Source organism: Cylas formicarius, unplaced genomic scaffold, assembly GCF_029955315.1.
Source record: "Cylas formicarius isolate icCylForm1 unplaced genomic scaffold, icCylForm1.1 PGA_scaffold_5__7_contigs__length_24384050, whole genome shotgun sequence".
Classification (NCBI taxonomy): Eukaryota; Metazoa; Arthropoda; class Insecta; order Coleoptera; family Brentidae; genus Cylas; species Cylas formicarius.
In genome coordinates this window covers 561,498-588,084 of record NW_026844341.1, presented here as the reverse complement: position 1 = coordinate 588,084, position 26,587 = coordinate 561,498, and the positions used below count along the sequence as shown (strand labels likewise).

Below are 26,587 nucleotides of genomic sequence, written 5' to 3'. Positions count from 1 at the left end.
TCCAGATTTCACTGTTGTTGAGATTGCCATAGAAACACACTTTCATGTAGTAGTAGCAGCAACAGATAAGTTACGAAAAAGAAGTATGTACACTATCTTCAAAGATCAGCAATAAATAAAAGAAATTGATGAAATAGTAAAGTTGACTGCGATATCTTAAAATCATCAATAAGATAGATAAATTAATTTTGTAAATATTAAATAATAAAAATAAAATTATAATAGCAAAGAAAACCTACCACGGCCACATACACATAATATTTTCGACATGTGAACTTTTCCCAGATAAATAGTCAAATATTTCACGATACCTTAAAACAGAAGAATGCGGAAATATGTATGAAGTAAACGCACGGTAGATGGCTTAGTAAATTTAAAAAAATGTACCTATATGGTTTCTGATATCCTACTTTATTAATGAAAATTTTAACCAGGTTTTTGTTTTGCAGAATTTATTGGTGGTGCCAGCCAGCTTCCAGTTCCGAAAAAATAAATGCAACACTTTTCGTCTTTTTTTTCCCTGTCCTTTGTGCGCAATAGTAAAAAGTACAGTTTGTACCCGCGAAGGTAAGATTCGCAGAACTATATGTTTTTAAAATAAATGTTTTGGTCAATATTCACTAGGTGGGGCTACCTTATTAAAAAAAATCTTATTCCAAGAGGGGACACTAGTTTACATTCGAACCGCTAGAGAGTGCAGATGGTCACGCGAAGAATATGATCAAGTCTCATCGACGCCATTGTACATAGGAAGGATGTTTGGGTAATACAGGGTGCGGCAGCATAACTTCCTTTTTTCAAAACTCAATAAAAACTATTGTGTGCATCGGAAAATCTTTATTTATTTTTTATAATGTAGGTACATGTCTAAAGTTTTTATTTACATTGTTTTGAAGATCAAATCTGTTAGGTGACGTCCCTCATTCTCCATACATTGCGTAAACCGATATCTGGCGTTTGTCATGATTCTTGTTAGCATAGCTGGTGTTATGTTGGCAATTTCTTCTTCGATGTTGGTCTTCAAATCTTGTAGGGTTCTTGGACGGTTCACATAAACCAGGGATTTCAAAAAACCCCATAGAAAAAAATCACAAGGGGACAGATCGGGAGAGCGTGCCGGCCATTCCAAATCGCCTCTAATTGAGATAAGGCGCTCTGGAAAGTGTTCCCTCAAAACAGCCATCGATGCTCTTGAAGTGTGTGCTGTTGCACCGTCTTGTTGGAACCAAGTGTCCCCCAAATCCAACTCTTCTAGCCATGGGAAAAAAAAATTCTGTAGCATGTTTACATACCGGTCCCAATTCACTGTCACTGTAACCTCATTTTCCTCAAAAAACCAGGGACCAATAATTCCAGCTGAGGAAATTGCACACCACACTGTGACTTTGGGTGAATGCAAAGGCCTTTGATGCAATTGTCGAGGGTTGGTGTCAGCCCAGTAGCGCATGTTTTGTTTGTTAACCGACCCACATAAATGAAAATGGGCTTCATCGCTAAAAAAAACAATAGCACCCTCGGGAACGACATCAAGAAGCTCACACGCGTTCATCCGAGAATTGAAGTCACGTTCTGTAAGTTCCTGCACTATCGCCATCTTATAGGGATGAAAATAAAGATCATCACGAAGAATTCTTCTCACAGAACGATCGGATAGTCCAAGGGCAGATGCGTGTTTGCGCGCAGAACGCCGTGGTGATCGCAACATTGAAGCTCTCACTGCTTCAATGTTCTCAGGTGATCTAACGGGCCGAGGGACTCCAGTTCTTCGTTTTGTCGCACTTGCAGTTTGTCTGAATGCAGTGACCCATGTAACAATTGATTTGCGGTATGGGACGGGAGCCAACGGGGCTAAATTAAAGCGATTCCGAAATGCACGCTGTGTTGCAACAACCGAACAACCGCTTGAAAAGTAGGCCTCAACGGCAAAGGCACGCTCCTCACTATTCCAACGCATGATGGCGACTGAACCGTGTCGGGACAAAACTTTACAGTACCCCCTCTTGAACGAGACCACTAGCGCCCCACTATGACATCAACTAACCGAATGGCGCGCATTTAAAAAAAGGAAGTTATGCTGCCGCACCCTGTATGTTTTAGTGTACAAGAATTTATGGAAATATAAGAAAACAATTAACCTGCAAGTTTTACTAGAACAAGCAAGGAAGGAAGAATTTAAACAATATATCTGCAGGATATTTTTGTTAAGTCTGAGGGCATTATAGAAAAATTTTGAGAATTACCAGGAATTCTAGGCAACTATTCAAAATTTTGTGTTATTTCATTGGTAGGTCACCTACCTCTTTAGTGAATACTGCAGTACATAAACAAACAATTTGATATTGATTAAATCGAAACAATTCTATCAATAAATACTGATTTTGTAAATCTGCTTGTTGGGTTCGGGACAACTTGAGTAGGAAAAATATTATATTCACAACTTGGGAGGAAGAGATATTAATTAGTCTCTGACTATTTTAACAACCCTTGCTTAGCTCGACAGTAAGTTCTGTCCTTGATTCGTAACTATCACCTACCTCCCTTGTGTGAATAATTATTTAATACAAGAATTAAACTGAGGTAGCTTTTACTTGATGAAAATCCATTTATCAAAATAAATAAGAACTAAAAGTTCAGATTTTCACGAAATTATATATTATGACATGACAATTGTTTCGACAACACCGTGTCTTTATCAAATGTATCAAGTTGTAGGACTGATCCATGTTCTCTATCCCATTTTTTTTGTAGACTTCCAAATATGTCCCTTTGTTAGTTTTGATATAATGATTAGATAGTATCAGTATTAGATATTATCAGATAGTACTATTCAATTTACATTTCATTTTGTAGTTTACCAAAAGATGAAATTATAAGGAAACAATTGATAACACTGCTTGTTAAGGAGGTGCCAGGAAGGCTGATAGCGTTAGAAGATCATCAGTACATGGGGGTCACACTTGTAAAAAATCCAGAGCATTTCTGGAAAAGTAATTTTTGCTTATTTACATTTGAATCAAAATTGCAGTAAAATATAGCTAAATTATTGTGTGAATTGAAACTAGTATCTACAGCCCGGTAGGCGCAATGCAATTTCTAAATTTTTGCTAGCAAAATGTTCTTTAAATTTTGAGACAATAAACTACACTTTTTAGGGTTTGGTAATGTTAGTTCTGTTACATTTAGGGTCAATTGTTTATTGGCTTGTTATACTAGTTTTTAATTTTCATGGTTACATTTCCTAATACCTACAGTTATTTAACGAAATTGTCCATTGGTATTTTTCATAATTATATATTTGGGAGGTGAAACTTTCTGCAATTACTAGACTTGTGCTGAAAGAATGAGCATACGGTCTATATGAGTTGCTTGTTGAACTTTTTTTCTACTTAGATGGTTCGAGTGCGATACTTAGTACCTCAAGTTATATTTACACTTTTAGAGTCACATTCCGTGAATTCGCCTTTCTTAGCATTTTCAATGGAGGTAAAAACCAATTAGTTTATAAAAACAAACTGTTTGCGCCGATAGCTGGTATCGTGTCTATAGGACTAAAAGAACCGAAACGTCAAACTATTTACAGAATTATATTTAATACGCCGATCCATGTGCTGTAATTCAGCATAATATTTACCCTGCACTTTAATTTAATTTAATTTTTTTTAACAACGCTTTTCACACCTTAGTTCCTTTTTGGCTTGACACTTTAAAGGGATTTCGACATATTTTGGAAAAATGCTGCCCCAAAAATGCAGCGTCCAAACACTGACGACCTGCTAAAGGCCATGTTGATTGTTGGAAGCCGCAAGGTCTTATGGGTCGAACGTCAGAATTTGCAATTAGAGCTGAAACTGGCTAAAAACGAAATTTTAAAGCTAGCGCATGCGCATATTGAACAGACCTAAAAATTTTGTTGCATAGTTGCTTCACGAGTTCCTATTAGCATAGGCAGGGCCTCTATATGTCTGGTAGCTATATGGGAATATCCCATATTTTATATTCCAACTAAATGAGGAATTAATTTATATACTTTTAATGGTTTACGAGTTATAAGCATAAAAACGAAAAATTGCAATTAAAGTTAATTAAAGTAATCACATTTCATCCGGGTAGAAAGCTCTGGAAGGCCATGGAGGCGAATTTTGTAGACAAATTTGTCTTTGACATAAATAAACAATATTCCGATATGAGCGTGTTCAAATGCCAACAAAAGTTTAATATTCATATACACTTTTATACACAATGTTAGAGACTAATAAACTTAAATTGTTTTAAATTATATACAACTAGTTATTAGGTTTGAAATAACCTCCATTTGCACTAAGACATTCACAGATGGACTTTGGATCAACACGACTTTCCAAATGTTCTGTTGTTCCAACTAGAATTTTATACACTGTTTTTTAATAGCGTCCCAAAGTTGGGCATCAACCGGGGAAATATCTGGCTAACGCGGTGGCCAATTCCATTCCCTATCCATCGGTTTTCAAAGATGATTGCAGGTTCTTGACTTACTATTTGTGCAATGACCCAGAGCTCCATCAAGTTGGTACCAACATTTGCGATGTAACACTAGTGGCAAATTAAAGAAAATCCGTAGCTACTGTTCGTAAAATATCCAGAAATTTTTCGTCTTACAAATTCTCGTTGTAGATACAAAAAACTGGTTTATTATTCATCTTCAAGCAAAACACGTTGAAACTGCTTTTCTCGTACAAATTTTGGATTTTCTGAAGATCAAAAATGATTATTCCTTCTGTCAAAAATAGACTCTCGTGAAAATTCGTCGGTACAAGATTGTAATGTAATTATTTTGTAATTATGCATATTTTGTGTCTTTAGTATCCGTTAAATGGACGAATAAGATATGCCTAAATCATCTTTAGCGCTCGGAATAGACGCAAGTGGAGATGCTTGAAAATATTCTAAAATGTTGGCTTCATTTTCTTGAGTTTTAACAGTTTTTTTAACTTCCGTTCTTAGTAGGTTTCGAAAATTTGCTTCAATTTTTTAAAACTTTTTCTCATACGTTCGTGGCAAATTCTGATATTGTTCATTAAATCTTTGACACTCAGCATAAATGTAAAACAAATTCAAACTATCTGTGTTTACATAATTATGGACCTTGCTTTCTCAAATAAATGCAACTTTTAATCAAGATATGTCAGTTATTTTTCAAAGGAAATGTCGCCATGTCCCGAAAGAGCCTGCTACCCGTTTTTTGCTTATAACACGAAAACCAGTAAAAATAGATATACCATAGTTTGGTACTTTTAGATGGCAAATTAATTGCTCCTTAACATGGCAATATAAAATACGAGGTGTTCCATTTGAAACTCCCACGTTACACAGATTTTTACATCTTGCTAACTGGGCCGTATCTTATGAATTTGCTGTATACGATAAGTTAATTCTCATACTACATTATGATAAAGCAATTTAATAAGGAACCGCAACCAAAAATGAAAATGTTTTGTACGCGTTGCGAAATAAATTATTATTTTATTATGGGTAGTTTTTTTCCAAATTCCGTAAAAAGTATTTTTTTTCTACGAAAATGCTCAAGATAGGTATGGCACATGTTACATAAAAAACTTACAAAATTTTACACGGAATCTAAAAATATAATCATATACAGAGTGTTTCCCTTAAAAACGAAAGTTAATATGCGTTACGAGTATATCTGACAACACCGTATGCCCAAAAATAGTAGCGAACATTTCAGGTTTTTACCGTAAGTTATTCTCCAAAAACGTCTAATAGGACACTCGCCGTGAAAACCCCTGTATACTTTGATATATCAGATGTATTGTGCCTATTATATTAAACGCAATATCAAATAACCACCAAAAAATTGGACCAAATTAATAAATATCAAGAGGTTTTTCTTTTATTTCATATTAAGCAAAACAGCCAGAATCCGAAGAAAAAAATAGCAAAAACTGTAGATATTAAAAAACCTTTTTAAATTTAGTGAGCTTATTTTTAATGAATTAATAGTTGTATGTGACTTATAGAGCCACATCAGTTTGGTAGAACTGTGCTATAACTATAAAATACGTTGCAACCACGCCTAACAATGATAACATCGTAGATCGATCAATCTCAAAGAAATCTGCTGCTTTAAAGGCGGTTCTTTGTTGTCTTATCAGATTGATGAAATACTGGAGTTCCTGATGAGTTTCCGAATAAACAGAATACTGCTTTTGTAGATTGTAGCAGACAGGAATCATGCTGTGAGACTCTCGTGTCACAAGATCACAGCAGAGGGAAGTTATAAACACTGGCAGCTGAAAATTAAGAAATACATGTCATCATCATATAATCGTTAGTGGCGATATTGAAAATTTTAATTATATTCGTAACAAAAACGCTTGCTGGCGATATTAAGTAATTGAGAACACATAATAAATATTTATTACATAGTCTTTCTCTCTCTAGTGCAGCATTGTCGCGTCCCTTCTAAATCGATGCAGCAACGTTTACAATTATAAAAACAATGCAAAGCAATGTTTCTCTACCAATTATTCCTCATTATAAATACAAATCCAATGACCAAACTATACGCAATTTGCATCTTTAAAAAAATATCGGTAGTTATTTAATTTAATAAAATACTATACTGGTAATTCATGGAAAACTTGAGACAAATGAACTTATCGTTATACCTTAGACACCTACTTAAACCTAACCGGTTATTTTAAGTAAAAATTTTTTCTACTCGGTCACTTCCAAGTTTCCCAATTACGAGCCGATCAGCATCGTTAAGTACTGTCGCCAGCCACCACGGAGTGGTTCCTGTATTTTAGTCACAGGTTGGGAGCAGTAAGTGTATTTATGAGGTTTTGACGATCGCAGAGTGATGCTAAACAGTTTCAGAAAAACCAATAGCCGCAGAAAAGTTAGTGTGCCAATTTTGCAGGAATTATAAACCAAAATATAGCATTACAACATAAAAAAGTCCTTTTATCATTCCATACAATCCAACTTTTGGAACCAAGGCCAGGAGTGAATTCAAATATTTTGACCTGGTTTTTCAAATGTCGATTCTATCCTAAACAAACTGCCATCTCAAGCAGCTAAAGAAATTTTATTTGAAACCTGAAATCCATCACCCCTGGTGGCTCTAAAATACTCGACATTATTTAAGATATAACGAAATCCGGATAATCTGGAACAAAACCTTTTAATGTTGTCTGGAACATAACTGTCAAATTTTTGAACAAACTTCGGGAATAGCTATGGGTCGTCCATTATCAACAGTTATCGCAAATATACAAGGTATTTTATAATTAAATGTCAATAATTAAAGGGGGATTTTTGGGTCTATTTTAAAAGAAAACTTAATGTGAACATATATTCTAAACGTCTCAACTTTTGAGATACAGGGTGGTAAAGTTTTCAACAATAAAATATATTGTTTTAATACCTCTAATACCACTAGATATTTTCATGAAATTTGAGAGAGGCATTATTTAGTGTACCAGATTCTTTTTTAAAAAAGTGGAGGGCGTACCGAATTATAACTGTCTATTTGACATCTATGGTACGTCACTGATTTCTCTGAAAATTATTCCTACAACCTACAAGCATTTATAAAGAAATCTAATTTCATGATTTTTTTAAATCCGATGTACATCTTTCATTTAAAAAAATAAATACCTCTACCCTACATACTTATAACACTATCTTGGAAAGAGACTTCCATAGGCTACTGTTATACTTTTTACAAAACTTCTCCATTTCTTCTGCGTAGATTTTTGTTGAATCGAACAGGAGGAATCCAGAAGTTTTGTAAAAAGCATAACAATATCGTTAATATGACAACATGCAACGGACAAAACATAATTAATATGAACAAATAATATTTTTCCTAATTAGATCGCTACTGCACTGCTAAATCGAGAACTTCCTTTGCGAAATATAAAATATCTTTCAGTTATCAAGACACCAAGATAAATAATAAACAATATTAAACAAACACGCTACGTACTATTAATTATTTTTAACAAAATCGTCTGTTAATAAATCAATAACAAACACAGAAACTAGATAAGTTGTTGAAAGTGCCCTTCACCTTAAAGGATACACGTTTCAGCTATTTTCACATATTGCCGCGCCTTCTTACTGCAACACTAAAGCGAGTAGGCGCGCAGTCATACATGAACCACACACTCTTCTAAAAGAGGTCCAATCAAGTAATTTACAACAATTCCAGCCCAAACATTTACCGGAAACTGTTCTTAATGTCCAAATTCTACAACTGGATAGGGGTTTTTATCTGGCCAAATATGGTTAATGTGGAAATTTGTGGAAAACTATGGTTCATCTACACGAGATAATGCGGAATTTTATCCAAAAACCGTTGACAAAAACTGACACACGATTCAAAGTCTCTGGGAAATAACGCTTGGACTCCTTGACTCGTTGAATATGATATGGCCACAATAGAAAATCGTGTCAACTTTTCCAAATCAAGACGTGCGAGATATTGACATTATTTCCAATTTTTTTAGTATTAACTTCAGAATTTTAATCAATAGAATTTAAAACTGGTTCTTTAATTTCTGTTCTTGCAGTCCTATGGGCCCCTTTTTAAATGATTGTTTTCCGTCAATGTACCTATTTCATTTAACCTTCTATGTACATTTCAATATGTTCGCCTGTCTGGTATGACTCTATTAGGAAAGCGTTCTTCCGGTGAAGTGCCTAGCTTCCAGTGCACTGCCATCATCCAAACTGGAATATTCTTTTTTTAAATAAAATGCTCGTATAGTATTTTAAACACCGAATTAAAAATTAATATCAAACAACTGTCAAACAGTCGCCTTGATAACAGAATATTAATAAAACGGATAGACAATTACTTAAGTAAGACATAATAAGTACGAATTAATCCGGAAACTTTACCAAAACTAAACACTCTTTATTCATATATTATTTTAAAAGTTCACACAAACAAGACAAGTTGGTTAAGGCTTTCGCGGCCCGTTGATAAGCTATTATCTTCATTCGGGTTTAAAGGCCGTCGTCGATTGGACTTACTTCCTAACGTTTCGCTAGCACGAGTGGCGAGCTTCTTCAGAGGTCCTCCATCTCCGATGTTGGACGTAGACTGAGTTTATTTTTCAAAGGAAAACCGTACATTGGATTAAAAAAACACAAGGAATAGAGAAATCAGTGGCGTACCATCAATGTCTACCAAAATGGACACGTGAAATTCCGCACGCCCGCCACTGGTGTGCTTAAAAAAAATATGACACACTAAATAATGCCTCTTTATACTTAGTATATGTGTTCCAAATTTCATTAAAATATCTAAAGACATAAAAAAATATTTTTGAAAATGTCATCACCCTGTATCTCAAAAGTTAAGATGTTTTTATTATTATGGAAACGCTATGTACAGCTACTCTAAATATAAAAACTATCATATACTCTTTTATTTGGGCTCATGGTGAAGAATCGCTAAGAGATTTTCTTAGCCCTGTATGCTTGATTCACCCTAACCAAAACTAACGTACGTTTTGCCATAAAATGGGAAACTAATATTCTTAGACATTCTTATTAATGGAAAATCAGGCCTACCATTGGGATTGATATCATAATGCATTGTCATATCACCATCCGGCCCAAAAATGATCGGTTATCAACTCTTTTGTGCCGCAAAACTATCTCAGCCCGAGCAACTGAACCCAGAATTAAAATACTTTACTTCTGCTTTTCTCTGTAATAATTTTTACACTGGAGATGATAAGCGTTCCATCGCAAAATACACTTCACCTTTACCTTCCAAACAAAATGAGTCCGAAAGCAATCCCACACTGGCCACTATTCTCTTTCCTTACATTCAAAATATCGCTGACCACATATCAAAATCTTTCAACAACTTCGATCCGTCAAGAACAAAAATCCGTTTCAGACATCAGCAGGTTACAGCATTCCATGCATATGCGGTAAACAACATATTGGAGGGACCAGACGAAAAATATCAACTAGATTGAAACAATATACAAGCAGATACAGAGTAGAATGCGAACCAGTTTTCGTTAAGCTCTAAAGAAGCGAACAGGGTGATTGGGGAATCTTCAGCGAATTCGAGCCACCAAAAACGACGCAGAAGGGATCTAGAAGATTTGTAAATATTATTAAAACCTAGCAGCAGAGCAATGCCACAGTTGAACAAAATTGCCACCTGGTATGGTTTTAAAACTTGGTTAAACAATTTGATTATATTGCTGAGGGTGAGGATAAAGGTTTTTCACGGCCGCAAATTTTAATTGAATGACACTACAGACATCTTACGTGATCACGCATGTTAAAAAAGCGTGGTAACTATTGTATACACAGTTAATAAAAAGAACATCTTTCGAGTCATATTCGGAATCGTAGAATACAAACGTCTAGTCAATTACACTATCAGACAAAAGTAGAGCAACATCCTCAAAACCAAGATATATTTAACACAAGTATCAACATTATGATTATACATGCAAGGTATTGTTCAAATTTGTTCAAAAAAACGCTTTTTGTAAAAGTAAAAGCAAAAATAATTCGTGTTGGGTTTATTTTGTGCTAAGTTAACCATTTGTGTGCAGGACTAGTTATGCCAAGAGGAATTCCAATTTCAAAAGACCTAAAGCAATGAGTAGTAAAATGCATTTATGGAAGGTACCAATCAAGCTGATATTTTAAGACCGTTTATGTTACCTCGGTGCGGCGAATCTAGAATAATTTCATCGTATAATGACAGAGGACACTTAGAAAAATTGCCGAAATCGGGAAGACCCAAAAAAACAACGGTTTTGACTGACAGGCGCATTAAAAGAATTGCACAACAAGATCCTTGGAAGTCCGCACCTCGAATAATTGCAGAAATTCCAGAAATTAAGGTTGGTATACGAACTGTGCAAAGATTAGTAGCTTCAAAGTTGTTCAGTAGACGGCCAGCAAAAAAACCGCTAGTTTCAGCAAGAAACAGAGCAGCAAGGTTGGCCTTTGCACGCCGGCATTTAAACTGGACTGGACTGGAAAAAAGTTCTATTCAGCGATGAAACGCGATATAAAATATTCAATTCTGATAGAATGCGACGTGTGAGGCGACCACTTAATACAAAGTTTAACCCTAAGTACGTAACACCTACAATTAAACATGGTAAGTGTTTTTTTATGGGGATGTTTCTCATGGAATGGAGGAGGTCCTATACACTTCATTAATGAGACAATGAATCGATTTGTTTATAGGGAGATTATCCAAAATGTTATGCTCCCTTTTGCAGAGTGGGAAATGCTGTTACGTTTTATTTTCCGACAGGACAATGATCCAAAACACTCTTCACAACTCGTTCAACAGTGGTTTGCAGAAAACAATTGTAGAGTTTTGCAGTGGCCGGCACAGTCGCCAGACCTCAATCCAATTGAAAATCTCTGGGAAGAAGTAGAACGTCGCATTCGTATACAAGTGTTTCCAAATAAACAATCGTTGATAGATAAAATTAATGAAGTTTGGACAAATCTTCCAGAAAATGTAACTCAAAAGTTGATAGGGTCAATGCCGCGCCGTTGCCAGCAGGTTATTCTCAATAATGGATATTCTATAAATTATTAAGGCATAATTTTAATTATTATTATTGTACTAAATTGTGTGTTTAATGTTTTTTTAAATAGAATACAATAATGTTAAATACAACTTTTTGAAATAAAATAAAACAAAACACTGTTAAATACCATTTGTTGCTTTAATTTTGTCGCCTTCATTTTCGTCAAATTTTATATTAATTATTATTATTAGCTTTCACCAACTAACTTAAGGTACACCCAAAATCTTGTGAAAAATTACTTGCTATGGAAGGAAAGTATTTTATCATAACTAACAAAAAACATGAACCAATTTTTTTTTATTTAAAAAATTAAAAAAATTAATCCATTTTGAAAACGCGAATGTGAGCCTCGGGTTGTTGGGCTATTTATTCTTCGTTTGAAATTATTATTATAACTAGGTAAAACGTAATTGTGTATATTTGTCTGTTAGGTAAATTAAAATCGATTTTACATACATCAGAAAGCAATGTCGTTTAATTTAAAAACATCATTCGCCGCCATCTCGAAAACGTTTTTCGAGAGTACTCCGATGAAGTTTGATAGAAATAATTAAGAATTTGCCGAAGATATTTTCCGACACCAATTTGACATAAATGATCCAAGAAATTAACGGTAGTAGTTGTTTTTATAATATTGTTGCATTCTTGCCAATTTAATATAGAATTTACTAAAACTTACTTAACCAACTATCCAAGCAAATTTTCTTATCGGAAAATGTCATCCATCATATATTGGTAATTACAAAATTTTTGTTTTCAAAGAAACTTCCACGGGCTGCTGTAGTTCTATTTACAAAATTTCTGGATTACTCTTGCGTCGGTTATTGCTGAGTTGAACTTGCTGACGTTTCATACTTTTTATGAAACTTCTGGCTTCCTCCTGCGTCAGTTTTTGTTTAGCCGAATTTGCTTAAGGAATCTAGAAGTTTTATAAAAAGTATAACAATAGCCTGTTTAAGTTTCTTTGAAAAATTTAATAGAGATGACATCAAGTGCAAAAGCAGAAAGTTAGAAGATCACCGACTAAAACTGGTAATATTGCTTTGTGCAGTGACCTTTTTATTACGTTGTAAAGACCATTACGTTATCCTTAATTTTATTAAACTATCCTATCATGACAGTTTTGCTTTACTTCGAGAAAGAATTCATCATAGCCGTAAAGAAACTAATCTGTCTCTACATCTTGAAAGTTCTTTCATCTTGTCCCCATCCGAGTTCAATACTCTTTCAAACCTGTTTCGTGGAAAAGCTGAAAATCTTCGTTTATCTTCACCCAGAATCACGTTCAAAAATTTTGAAAACTAACGTCAACACTAGTGAAACCATCAAACTCTTCTCAACTGCTAAACACTATGGTAAATATATCATCTGAAAATGTATCACACTGAAAAATCAGTTCTTGTAAAAGGATCCGCTTCGTCCTTGCCCCTAATGAAATTAGATTTCAATCTGCAAAATTTAAACCTCCTAAATTTAATATTCCAAAATCTAATCCCGATATCGCAATGCTAGAAGCAAATAAAGGAAATGCTTCGGTGGTTATGAAAGAATATGAGGAAAAGATTCAAGACATTGCAGATTGATCATATCGTCAACTTAAACATGTTCCTACGTCATCCTTGGAACGCAACCTTAAATCTGTTATTAAGGCTTCTTCTCTATCAGACTCCATGAAAAAGTCTGTCACCTCTCATGACTCGAAAAGCTCTAATGAATGCCTAAGATTCACAAAGCAGGAATATCCCTTCTACCTATCGTGTGTTCGCCAGCATATTCTCTAGCAGCATATCTAAGAAATTTAAATTTTAATTTAATTAAAATTTAAAGAAATATAGAATACTTTAAAATAATTTTGAATTGAGCATCCCAAAATTCTTTACATCTTTCGAATTTATCATTTTCCCATAACTTTTGAAACCAATACGATAATGACCAATCTAGCAATGTACCCTGTACTCTTACACAAACAAATGTTAGAAAAAATTATATTTTTGAGAATAAATTCATTTGTAAATGCAATAAGAAATTGTATTGAATAAATAATTAAAAAGTACTCTTCTTAGTAAGTTCAAAAATATGATCTACTTTTTACGGTCGCAAGCCATAAGTCTGGAAGCGATCACTAAAAAAAATTATCAACCTATTTGGGTATTTTAGAGTAGACGGAGAACAAATATATTTGAAGGTTTTCAACTAGAAAAACCAACTTGGTTGTCTCAGAGGCCAAATTGACTTGTCGTGGTAAAGGTGTTTTAATTTCATCATTATAGAGCCAATATTAATTCTAGAATCGAGCAAAATACTCACCGTTCCGTAGAATCCTCTTGAGCAGATTCTAAGATAAAAGTAGGGGTCCAAGCTGTTTCTCCATCTTGACATACGAGATTCAAAAACGGCATTACAACCCGTCAGAATGTTTAGGCCGGCTTGAAGGAACACTATCAATGTTAAATCTCCCAAAATGATATTGATTAGATTTACGGCTTCCACCAACTTATGGTAAATTACATGAAGAATCCTTAGCGTTGATGAGTGTAAAACTGTTTTATGGTAACCCTCTAATATTTTTTTCATTTTTAGGAATTTGATTCTGATTGCTAAACAGAGATTGATATGCACGATAACTATGAGGCTCGCGTAATACAAACAAAAATCCGTGCTTAATAAACAATAAAAACAATTACCCCGCGGCAAGTTTTTCAAAAAATATTTATGAAATGATATCACCAAAGCACAGAGGTTGACTAGGCAGAATTGAATAGTTGAAGAACTTGCGTATGATTTGATTAGGGTTCCCTTGGTGTTCAGGTAGGGGATGCTTTCTACTTCAGACAGAATTCGAAACAAACGCAACCAAATCCATCGCTTTTTGTAAGAATCGGTTACCGTCTTTAATGCCAATACCATACCCAGTAAGTCCATAAATATACTTAGAGAAATAGACGGATAATTAAAAAAAAATACATAATACTGAATTTTTGTTTTTAAAATTATTGCGGTAAATGACAATATAAACAAAACACGGGCAAAAGTGAACGTCAAATACAGACTTGAGTTACCCCGATTTTCAGTCTGTAAGTTTACATGCGGTGTAATTCCAAATATCGAACAGTATCTTAATAAAGTGTTTAAATGTCGAACGTCACTTCGGCTAAAGTAGTTGATAATTCTCATCTTGTGAACAAATTTGTCACACTGCCGTGGTATGGCGGCAAAGTAAATGGTTTCATCTATAGAAACTTTTAATTTGCTGCGATCCAATTAGTAACCATGGAGTCATACTACAAACAATTTATGGAACAATTATCTAATTGATTTCCCAGATACATGCTTCTTTCCTGTTTTGTATCTTTTATTACTTTATTCTGCAAACGATAAATACTTTTTGGACTATATCCAAGAATAAAATTATATGGTTTCTCAGGCAATAGATTTCAATGTAATAAATCGATGAATGAAGTGACTGCGGTCGGGCTGTCTAATTATAATATTAAATTTGCTAATCTTTTCAAATGATAATAATAATAATAATAATAATAATAATAATAATAGTAATAATAATAATGTCAAATGATAATAATAAATAACAGGTAGCAGCGCTACTCCACCAAAAAACAATCTAATACAATGTAGTAGAATATTTAGAATTTAACAACAAAAAAGTCCACCTAAATTTACAATATGACAATTTTGAAAAAATCCAAAAGGGAACAATGTAAAAACCATATATTCCTAAGAAAAAGAAAAAAAAATGACACTGTAAGAAAGCAATGATAAGAATTAAAAACGACTAAAAAGAAAAATCATAAGAAAAAAAAAAAGAAATGAAGCGAATCAGCTTCTCCATAATCTTGTCAGCTTTTTCAATATCTTGTTAAATGCAGCAGATGACTCTGAAATGTAGCCGTATATGCTTTTGAACATAGAAATGTTTTTTATATACCCCTGACCAGTCTTTCATAAAGATAAGATACCGGTTCTTTTCGTACGTAGACAGATGCACAAAATACCTTTCAGACAGATTTAATTAATGAGAATCCTTGAGAACCGGCGTTATATGATCTAATTTACCCAAAACACAGCTGCGTCTCAGGCAGGCATTTTGCAATTTTTGCGAGCTTGGTCTTTCCGTCTTAGAGAAAGCCAGTCATATAATTTAAGTCTAAGCTCAGTAGATAAGTAGTCTTTATACGTGTAAAGTACTTTCAGTTGATCGTAACCCTTCTGCAGTAAATAAGACAAGCAAGAATCAAAAAGCAGGTTACCATCGAGAAAGACTTCTAAGTTTTTACATTTGTCGGAGTACCAGTCAAGGAAAGTTTCAGAACATTACACTGTATAATTTACTCTTTTTTATATCCAAAAAGAACAACCTTGGTCAAGGAATAATTTAATATCCGACCATAGGCTTTGGATATTCTATAAATCACTTCGAGTTCCTCATATATGCCATTGAAAGACAAAGCTACAAGCATGATAAGTATATTGCTGAGAATAATATTTATTTAGGTGCCTAGAGAAGTCAGACTTTTAAATCGAGAACAATAAAGTTCCTTGACGAAATGGTAGAAAGTCAGACACCACTGATCCCAATGTAACCCTCTACCGGCGACCTCCCAAGTAACTTTTCATTAAAGTAATAGCAGTGTCGTTTAAACTAAAGAACTTTAACTTTTAAATAAGGAGATTATAATTTAAGGTATAATACAACATCCTGAGCCCTAAAAAGATCACTACTGACATTAAGCAGTGCTGTAGTCGCACTGTGCCCGGGCTTGAACCCAGATTGGGAGACAATGGTGTCATATTATGAGTAATTATAGAAAGTAATTTCAGATCGATACCGTCCACACCTTTGGCGTTTGATTTAATTCTGGATATTATTCTCTCCACATCCTCCTCAGTTACTGTTTTAAAATTAGGTCGACTAAGAATTCCGACATAAACACGACCCAAATACAACTTCGAAATCATATCTTTATTAGCCTGATCATCATAATCATGAGGCGAAACACTTTCTTTAAAAAAAACTGATAAAATCGGGACATAGAAATATCTACAATTTAGATAAGTTTTTTTTTTTAATTTCTGACAGCCATAGTAAAAAGGTTACACAATTTATATTCATTTTTTGCTGAGTCAGTCTTTAGTATTTTCTACTTAGACAGGGCCTTATTTCTCAGTCGGTTCCTTATTCTCGAATTATCAGTAAACCAGGGAGCTGGAGCTGTGGTTATCTTTGATGTTTTGAGCATGAATATTGGTTAAATTATCTAGATCAACAGCAGTCATAATATAAACAATATTCCAAGGAAAACAAACAAATTAGAGAGAAAGTAGTTATGATCAAAATTAGTATAATCGTAGCACTACAGCATAAGTTCAATACGACGCTTGAAGCTTGCTCCTAACTAGGATTGGACTGATTTTATTCAAGTGATTTTAATCATGAATTAAACAAACAACTAGTTTGTGATATCTTTTTTCATTGACACCACCACAAAAAGCACAACGTAAAAATATTATCACAGGAAACAAAACTTTTAAACAAAAATAAGACAAATAACAATAATATATACTTCATGCTTCTGCATTTTCGCTGTATAGTTTCAACAAAAATACTAATTTTTCCCCTTTTTCTATCCCCGTCATGTTCTTTACATCTGAGTGTAAAAAATCAAAAGTGCTGAAAGGTTGTTCTACTGGCGCTGACGAAGCAGTTGCACACAGAAACTGTTTTATTATTGACAGCTGTTTCGCAATTTCTGGCTTATCCTTTTGTGATATCCACCACTGTTTTCCATTTACTTTTTATAATTTTATCCAAAAATATTTTTTTCAATGGACAACTGCGGGCATTCATCTTTATTACTAATGGAAAATTGTTTCTAAAGCTAGATTCTTTTCACCGTTAACTCATATTTTTCTTTTTGCGTGAGTGCCTGCTTAACTGCAACTGATATTGCTTTTACAATGCTTAAATATTCTTGTGTTGCATGTTTAACCCAATTAAAGAATTAGTAGATGGATAAAGGGACTTCCAGGGACTCCTAACCTCACTTTTTGGCCACTCGGCCACGGGCCCCCCGCCCACGGGCCGCTCGGCCATCTTTTGCGGGTCCCTCGGCCACGCGTCTTCTTCTTTTCGCCCTTGGGCCATTCGCCCATAGGACATTCGCCCATGGGCCACTCGCCCATGGGCCACTCGCCCATGGGCCACTCGCCCATTGGTTCAAGGTCGTTCGCCCATTGGCCGTTCGGCCTAACCAAACCGTCGTCCGTGGTACCGACCTAACCAAATTGTGGTCCGTGGTTCCAACCAAACCGTTGTCCGTGGTGCCAACCGTTCGCCCGCGGGGGGCCCCTGGGCGTAGCCTCCGCTGGTAGAGGTGGGGGGCGTAGCCCCCGCTGGTAGAGGTGGGGGGCGTAGCCCCCGCTGGTAGAGTCCCCGCCCCCCCCCGCCCTAACCAAACCGTCGTCCGTGGTGCCGCTAACCTAACCGTCGTCCGTGGTGCCAACCAAATCGTTGTCCGTGGTGCCCCGCCGTCGTCCGTGGTGGTGGTGGTGCCGACCAAATCGTTGTCCGTGGTGGTGCCCCGCCGTCGTCCGTGGTGGTGATGGTGGTGCCCCCCGGGGGCTGCCGCTGGTGCTCGCCCCCCCGTGCCCCCGCCCCCCCGCCCCCGCCCCCCGCCCCCCGCCCCTTCGGCCTAACCAAACCGTCGTCCGTGGTGCCAACCAAATCGTTGTCCGTGGTGCCAAGCCGTCGTCCGTGGTGCCAGCCGTCGTCCGTGGTGCCAACCAAACTGTGGTCCGTGGTGCGCCCCGCGTGCCGGTCGGGGGGCCCGCGCGGGGCTGCCGCTGGTAGAGTCCCCCGCGGCGTAGCCCCCGCTGGTAGAGTGCCCGCCCCCCATCTCGGGGGGCGGGGCACTCTGTCGTTGAACGGTCACTTTAATGCCGAGCTAATTATGTACCGTTTGTTCCGTCCCGTTGCCGCTAGATGTCGCACGCGCGCGCTCTCGACAGAAAACCCGTCCGTCGTTGAACGGTCACTTTAATGCCGAGCTAATTATGTACCGTCGGTTTCGTCCCGTTGCTGCTAGATGTCGCGCGCGCTCTCTCGACATTATTCCTATCAGCGGCTGCGTCACCGCGAGGCGCCCCCCACGTGTCCAAGTTTAATTAAAGAAAACTATATATACCATATCAAATATTTATCGAGGAGGGTCTTCTTCTTCTTCTTTTTGCGTCCAGTTAGTCGAACATCCCGGTGTTCCTGTTGATGACGTTCTTGTTCCCGCCAAAAAAAAAAATCTTTAAACGAAACCAGAATCTAACTTTTCGATGAGGGGGAGTGCGGCATTACTTCAACCACCTCCACCCCCTTGTATATATATATAGACACTCCGTAATTTTATTTTGTCAGTATGTTATACTTTGCGTCCGGAAGCGGCCTCGTTAACACGCTGATAAATAAGTTACCTTTCGAACTACACCTTCCCGGTTATCAATTTTGCGGACCGGGGACGAAATTGAAAAAACGGCTTAGTCGCGGCGATAGCGGCGTGAATCCTTTGGACGCGGCGTGTAGAGAACACGATATTGCTTATTCGCAACACCAATCGCTCGAGGAGCGCCACAAAGCGGATAAAGAGTTGGAAAAGCGTGCGTGGGAGCGAGTAAAAGCGAAAGACGCGAAGTTTGGTGAAAAAGCGGGAGCGTTCCTTGTCACTGCCACAGTTAAGGCCAAACGCAAGCTCGGTATGGGCCAACCAAAGCAGCGGAAGCAGCAGCAGCAGCAGAAACGTCGTCGCTCGGGGCTAAAAAAAAAAGAAGGCGGGTGGTCGCAAGAAAATTAAAGTATCCCGCAAGCAGCGTAGCCCCGTTTCCTTTCGACAGGGGATCGTTAAAAAAATTCGCAACGCATTGAAGAAAAAACAATTGTTGCACCACGATAATCCGACAACTTTAAAGCGCGGTGCGTCGGAGGCGCTTCGGGCGGGCAGAGACGCCGTCAAAAAGGCGGGCGGGCGTAAAAAAATTAAGGTGCCCCGCATTATACCGTTCGAATCGAAGAAGAAGAAGGGGGGAATTTTACCCCTTTTACCGTTATTGGGTGCCCTGGGGGCTTTGGGTTCGCTCTCGGGCGGTGCCGCTGCCATTGCCAAAACAGTCATCGATGTGCAAAACGCACGAAAGAAACTAGAGGAGGACATTCGACACGACCGCGCAATGGAAGAGACCGGGAAGACCGGTTCGGGGTTATTTTTGAAAAAGAGTCCGAGCGGCGGATTCGGTCTCTACCTGAAGAAGCAAAAAAACTTCCTATAAAGCTGCCCAGAAGAGCCCTATACGATATCGATTTAGTGGCGGCGGCACGCAAGTTAAAAATACCTTATTTTAGGGGTGTCTTTATGCGAGACACCTTACCCGAACGAATCAGATCGAAAGAGTGTGGTATAGTTAATTTGGACTTGAGTCGAAATCGAGGAACTCACTGGGTAGCCTACAAGAAAATGGGGACGGATGTCGACTATTTCGACAGTTTCGGTAACCTAAAACCGCCCGTCGAATTGGTTAAATACTTCGGCGGTAATGGCGTCAACATCTACTACAATCACGACCGATATCAAAAATTTATACAGTACAATTGCGGCCATTTATGCTTGCAATTTCTCTATAAAAGCGAGGGAGCGCGCGCCTCCCCCCAAAAGAGAACATGTCCGTCATCTTTACGTTGAAGGGACACAGTTCGGTTTTGTCCATCGACTTTGTCAATCCGCTGCATTTGGACGAAGGCGTAGAGTACGGTTTGGCTCTGATCGGATTTCACTCGTACAATAACATCCCCAACATTGAGAACGGCTCGAATAAGTTGTATTATTTCGACGAGGACAACCACGAGAACGTAATAAACATTCCGACCGGGTCGTACGAAATTAGTGACATTGAAAACTACATTAACGAGCATCTACCGAAAAAACATCCGGTCGACAAGAATGCAAAGTTAAAAGAAGAGATCTCGATCAAGCCCAACAACAATACGATAAAATGTGAAATCTATAGCGACACGTACGGGATAAACTTTAAAGATCACGACGACAGTATCGGAAAACTGTTGGGTTTTTCGCGGAAAATTCTGGAACCCCGCAGCGTGCACTGTTCCGATTTGCCTGTGGACATAATAAAAGTGAGAACCATACATATAGATAGCAACATAACGTCCGGAGCGTTCTACAACGACAGACCTTCGCACACAATTTACGAGTTTGCCTTGTCCGTGGATCCGGGGTACGCGATCGACGAAACCCCGAAATACCTAACTTACTTGCCGGTAAACAAGCGAGAAATCTACAACATTACGCTACACGTTCTGGATCAAAATTTCGAGCCGGTCAATTTCCGAGGCGAGGAAATCATCGTCAGATTGGAGTTGAAAAAGCTATCATAAATGTTGATTTTTAACGAGGCCGTCGAATATAAAGGTCTTAACAAACCGTCGGTAGAGTCAGTCACGAGACCGAGGGGTACCTGTAAAGGACGCCTTACACCGACGAACAAGCAATTTCTTCGTTCGCTGGGCTACGATGTTATCCAATCAAATTTTCGACATACACAGAAAACCAAAATATGACGAGTCGATTCAGCGCGTGGAAAGTCGCACCTATCACCCGTTTGTGAAATCATTTCTCAACAATGACACAATCGAGATAACGATCAATCAAGGAGACGCGTGGTTGCTTATGCACGACGCCGCCATTTGTGTTAAAGGAACGCTAAAAAGGCTCACCGGGACCGACGATTTGGAGTTTGTAAACAATGCCGGAGCATTTTTTTTCGAAACTGTGACTTACGAGCTGAACGGAAAGGAAGTGGACAGCGTGCGCGATCCCGGTATAGTCAGTACGCTCCGCGGCTATCTATGTTACGACGAGAAGGATTCGAAGCATTTAGACGTCGCCGGCTGGAATTTCCCGCAACGAGCTATTCTCGACAAGGACGGATCTTTCAGCATGCGGATCCCATTGCGTCATTTTTTGAACATTTTCAACGATTATAATATGATAACGTGCGGAAAACAAACCGTAAGATTGGTACGGGCGAGACACGACAAAAATTGTATGGTTATTACTCCGAAGCCCGGCACCGCCGCCATTATTTCCAGCGAGGCGACCACGGCGGAATTAAAAATTGATAGCGTCGATCTCAGGGTCAAACATATATTTCCAAATGACGAAATCAAATTGCAATTGTTGCAATCGATTCGAGCGGATCAACCCATTCTGATACCGTACCGAAGATGGGAACTGCACGAACATCCAGCCCTGACCGCGGGCGCTGTCAAAGAAATTTGGTCAGTAAAAACGTGTGCGGCGGTTGAGAGTCCCCGCTATGTGATCGTCGCGTTTCAAACAAATCGTAAAGATAATGAAAATAAAGACGCCACTTATTTCGATCACATCGATATAACGGATATACGACTAACGCTAAACGGAGAATATTACCCTCACGAACGCTCGCGCCTCGACTTTGACAAGAACGATTTTGTGGAGGCGCATCACAATTACACGGATTTCTATCCTAGTTATAAGGGATGCGAGGAGAGACGCGCCCTGCTCAACTACGAAACGTTCAAAAGTCGAGCCGTATTCGTCATCGATTGTTCTAGAAGAAACGACAGTCTGAAATCCAGCACGGTCGACGTTAAGTTAGATATCGAGGCTAAAAACGGATTTCCTGCAAATACGCGCGCCTATTGCGTCATCATTCACGATTGCATCGTGGAACACCGGCCGCTTAGCGAAATTGTCCGAACGTTGTCGTAATAATAAATACGAGGCAAATTTGATCGAGCGGCGCCAGTTCGTGGTACGAAGTTTGTGAAGTCAAAACATTTTGTGGTAAACATGCGGTTCGTGGTGGTCGACATGCAGGGATTCCAGCTGCAAGACGGCGGCGAGGGCTTCGTCGTCAAGGAGTTGGCGGCATGTAATGGCAGTCAAAGCTGCCATTTCATTTTCAAGCCGCCAAAGGAATATGGGCCGCTGTCCTCCGCCGACAAGCGGGGGGTGCAGTGGTTGGAGGATCGCCTCCATGGATTGATATACAGCGGGGGATTTGTCGACTATGCGAGGGTGGACGACGTGATAAATCATATTAGCGCACAGGCCGACGTCATTTACGTGAGGGGACAGGTAAAGGCGGACTTTCTGGCCAAGAGGCTGGAGTCGTCGGCGTGGAAGCCCACCATCATTAACGTGGAACAGTTTGACGACGGCGAGCCACGACGACGAGACGGCCACGCCGCAACTGTACCTCCGCCGCCGCCGCCGCCAAAGTTTGAGAAAAAACAGAGACCGAACTGTATGTTTCACAAGGGCGGAGGACGACGGATGTGCGCCCTAAATAATATTTTCGAATTATATTCATGGGTATACGCCAGTATACCCATTATTGTATAAAAAAAATTAAATAAAATTTTTTTCAAAAAAAACTTTGTCGTTTTATTTTGATCTGCGCAACATGTATTATTAAAAAAAACACGTAAATATGAATAAAAAAAAAATCATCTCCCACGTCCCCTCTATAAAAACGCTAGTTATGATCCGCGTAGCAACATGTATTATTAAAAAAAACACGTAAATATGAATAAAAAAAAATCATCTCCCACGCCCCCTCTATAAAAACGCTAGTTATGATCCGCGTATATTTAGTACTGCAGTTACTTTGTTCGAGAGCGGGGGGGAGACTTAAATTTACTTTTTTTTTCCGATATTTTTTGATTAAAAAAAGTGTATCCATTTTCGATAGGCATTTTTTTTTTTTTTAATTAACTTACCAACTTCGTTAATTTTGACTAGCATTTTGTCACTCAACTCGCCCGATTTGTGCGGTGACTCCCCCCTAGGTTAAAGTTATAGATTTTTTTTTTTTTTTTACAGATAACTATTCTAATAATTCCCGACGAATTTTATGATTAACGAGGATTGGATCTGTGTGAAATGCAAAACATTTTTTTCTATACTATGTTTTTTTATTTTTTAAAAAATCTAAATATGAACTACAACTGTTGGTATCCCAATCATCATCTGCTGTTGTTGTGACTGGTCCCGTCCAATCTGTTGTCGTTTTGTTGGTATCCCAATCATCATCTGCTGTTGTTGTTGTGACTGGTCCCGCCGTCCAATTCTGTTGCTGTTTTTTTTGTTGCCTTTGAGTTTGCAAGGCGTACCACTGCCGGTCCTCTTCAATTTTTTCATTCAATCTTGCTACCTGTTGATTTAGTTGCTCCTCCTTCCACGCCGGCCACTCTTGTGGGTGTTTCTTCCATACGTGATTTGTGAGGCGCCGCTTAAGCAACAGGTGTGATTCATCGATGGGACAGAGAGTTAAATCTTTTGAAAAGAAGAAAAAAAAAATTAAAAAAATTAAAAAAAAAATCTTCAAAATCTTACCAGCAGCGGAGTAGCAGCAATAAGGACCTTCTTTATTCATTGTCAAGTGTTTTCGGAGCACGAGTACACACACACACACGATGTATCGCCACGAATAGCGCCGCTCGATCAAATTTGCCTCGTATTTATTACGACAACGTTCGGACAACTTCGCTAAGCGGCCGGTGTTCCACGATGCAATCGCATGACGCAATAGGCACGCGTAATTGCAGGAAATATGTGGCACAAATTACGAGTACAACGAATTTTTTAAATAAATAGATCAACGCAGGACCCGTGGATTTCAGTCTATTAGGCATTAGCGAGAAATTTTTTAAATAAATTGATCAACGCAGGACCCGTGGATTTCAGTCTATTAGGCATCAATTGTCCACGCGAGAGCGTGTTTCAACAGATTAAAAATTTGTTAATGAAACTGACGACTAGGCGGTGACCACGATGGATAAAATACTGTTGAGCCATCCAACGAACTTGAACAGCGAAGACCTGAAAGTGCTGCCGGCACAATACCTCATAGAACGGGTGAGACCCTACGAATTGTTGAATATGTGGCACAAATTACCGGGAAAACATCAATGTAATTTTGAACTACAAACTCATCTGCCGTGTTTTGTGCATTACAACCGGCCTGACAGCAGAACCCATATCGACGGACCGGCTCCCTCGCAAAATCGGTGTTTTCATTGTTTGAGCGCTATAAAAAAGCGCTGACGACGTGGTGATCAGTGTCATTCGAGAACGCGATGGCTACGCTAAACGCCAAGTTTATTTTGTTGTCCACATTAGTTCAAAATATGTTTTATATTCACAAACCCAGCGGGGTAATTGAAGCATATGTGTGTTTCAAAAACGTCGATAATCGTAATTTTTCCTGTTCATGGCCGGACACCTGGACGCTGATGCATCTGGCGGCGACGGACGGCAACCTGTTTGAGACTAAACTGCCAATGAGTGCGGTGCACCAAAATTATAAAGTTCGTTTGGTTTTCTCCGATCGCAGTTACGGAGATCAGGGAGAATGGCAAAGCATTGTAAGCAGTAGCAGCAGCAGCAGCAGCAGTAGCAATGACCCTTTAAACAAAAACAACTCCAGAAGCCTCCAAGACAGTGGTGACGACGACGACGACGACAAGCATTTTTCCCCGAATCAAAAACAAACTATTTTCATTTTGTTATACCTGATCGCGTCCAGTTCGCTACTTTTGTTATCAAAGTGTTTGGTCAAGATAACTAAAACTCAATGTGCAGTCCAATTTCGACGATAGGAGGGGGATGAAATGTATAAATACTGTGTAGGAGTTATAAAAACAATGTAAGTTTTGTGTGTGTGTTAGTTGACTGAACAACAAGAACAACAACGATGGGTGGTGATTGGGATGCAACATTTAATAATCACAGAAGAATTACGCCTACGCGTATTCCGGATACTACAGTAACGATCGATGAACATATATATGTCGAGATGGATTGCGCCCAAGTACGCCTGTATGTTAATGGCCAGCAGCGACTAGACTTTACCCACGAGGCATTTTTGGAGTTTTTATATTTTATTGACGAGGAAATTGGAAATCTAAAATGGAACGACGTCATCTTCCCCCTAGGAGATTGCATGCAAGCGACTTATTGGCACGAAGAAGAACGGTGTGACTTAACGCTGAAAAAATTCAATCCGTTAATCGAAATATACCTTGAGCGCGAGGAAATGCTTTAGAGTCTTTCCACTATATACGTCTCGGTCAATAAAATATACATATTCTACTTATTGTTTTTTTTAATTTCTAATCAGTTTCTGACGGAAACACGCGCGCGCGCGGATGTACGCATCCGGCCACGTTATGTGTGGAAAATTAAAAATAAAATGCAATTTCCGGCAGCGAAGGAAACACATGCGGCAATAATATCAACGTTTCGTATTTCCTGTGTCGCAGGATGTGTGGATTACTAATCGGACCGAGTGGCTCATTAATTTGTTTTAAGCATTTTTTGCATTTTTTGGCATCGTCACCCGCTGCCCCGCGGCGGACGATGATGTCACCCAGCCGACGAGTTTCAACTATTTCTGCGAATAAGCAATGTCGTGGGCCTTACACGCCGCGTCCAAAAGATTCACGAAATATGTTGTATATATATAAAAGGGGGTGGTCGAATAAGGGTTGTAGTCATGCGGGTGGTGCAACAGAAACTCGCACTCCCCATCGAAAATTTAGATTTTGTTTGCGGCGAGGGCGGGAACAATAAAAGCAAACACGGAAAACTGTTACCCAACTCGTTTAGGGCGGTGTTTTGTGGACCGAGCGGGTGCGGTAAAACTAACGCCATGTTGACGCTACTCTTCAGCCCCAATGGAGCGCGTTTCGAGAACGTTTACGTCTACTCAAAGTCGCTGTATCAACCCAAATACCAACTACTGTCTCGCGTAATGAAGCAAACCAAAGGACTTGGATACTTTCCTTACAGGGATAGCGACGAGATAATCGACCCCAGTGAAGCGAAAGAGAATTCCGTGTTCATTTTCGACGACGTGTCATGTGACAAACA

The 26,587-nt window shown here is 38.5% G+C and overlaps 1 protein-coding gene across 1 annotated transcript; it reads right to left on the bottom strand.

Moving 5' to 3' along the window:
- Positions 1 to 23,446: 23,446 nt before the first annotated feature.
- LOC132702443 (uncharacterized) lies at positions 23,447 to 24,812 on the bottom strand. The gene is made up of 2 exons (XM_060671052.1): positions 24,050 to 24,812; positions 23,447 to 23,989 (listed from the first exon to the last, which is right to left on the bottom strand). The coding sequence occupies exons 1-2, from the start codon at positions 24,087 to 24,089 to the stop codon at positions 23,619 to 23,621; spliced, it is 411 nt and encodes a 136-aa protein (XP_060527035.1). The 5' UTR covers positions 24,090 to 24,812; the 3' UTR covers positions 23,447 to 23,618.
- Between the last annotated feature and the right edge of the window lie 1,775 nt (positions 24,813 to 26,587).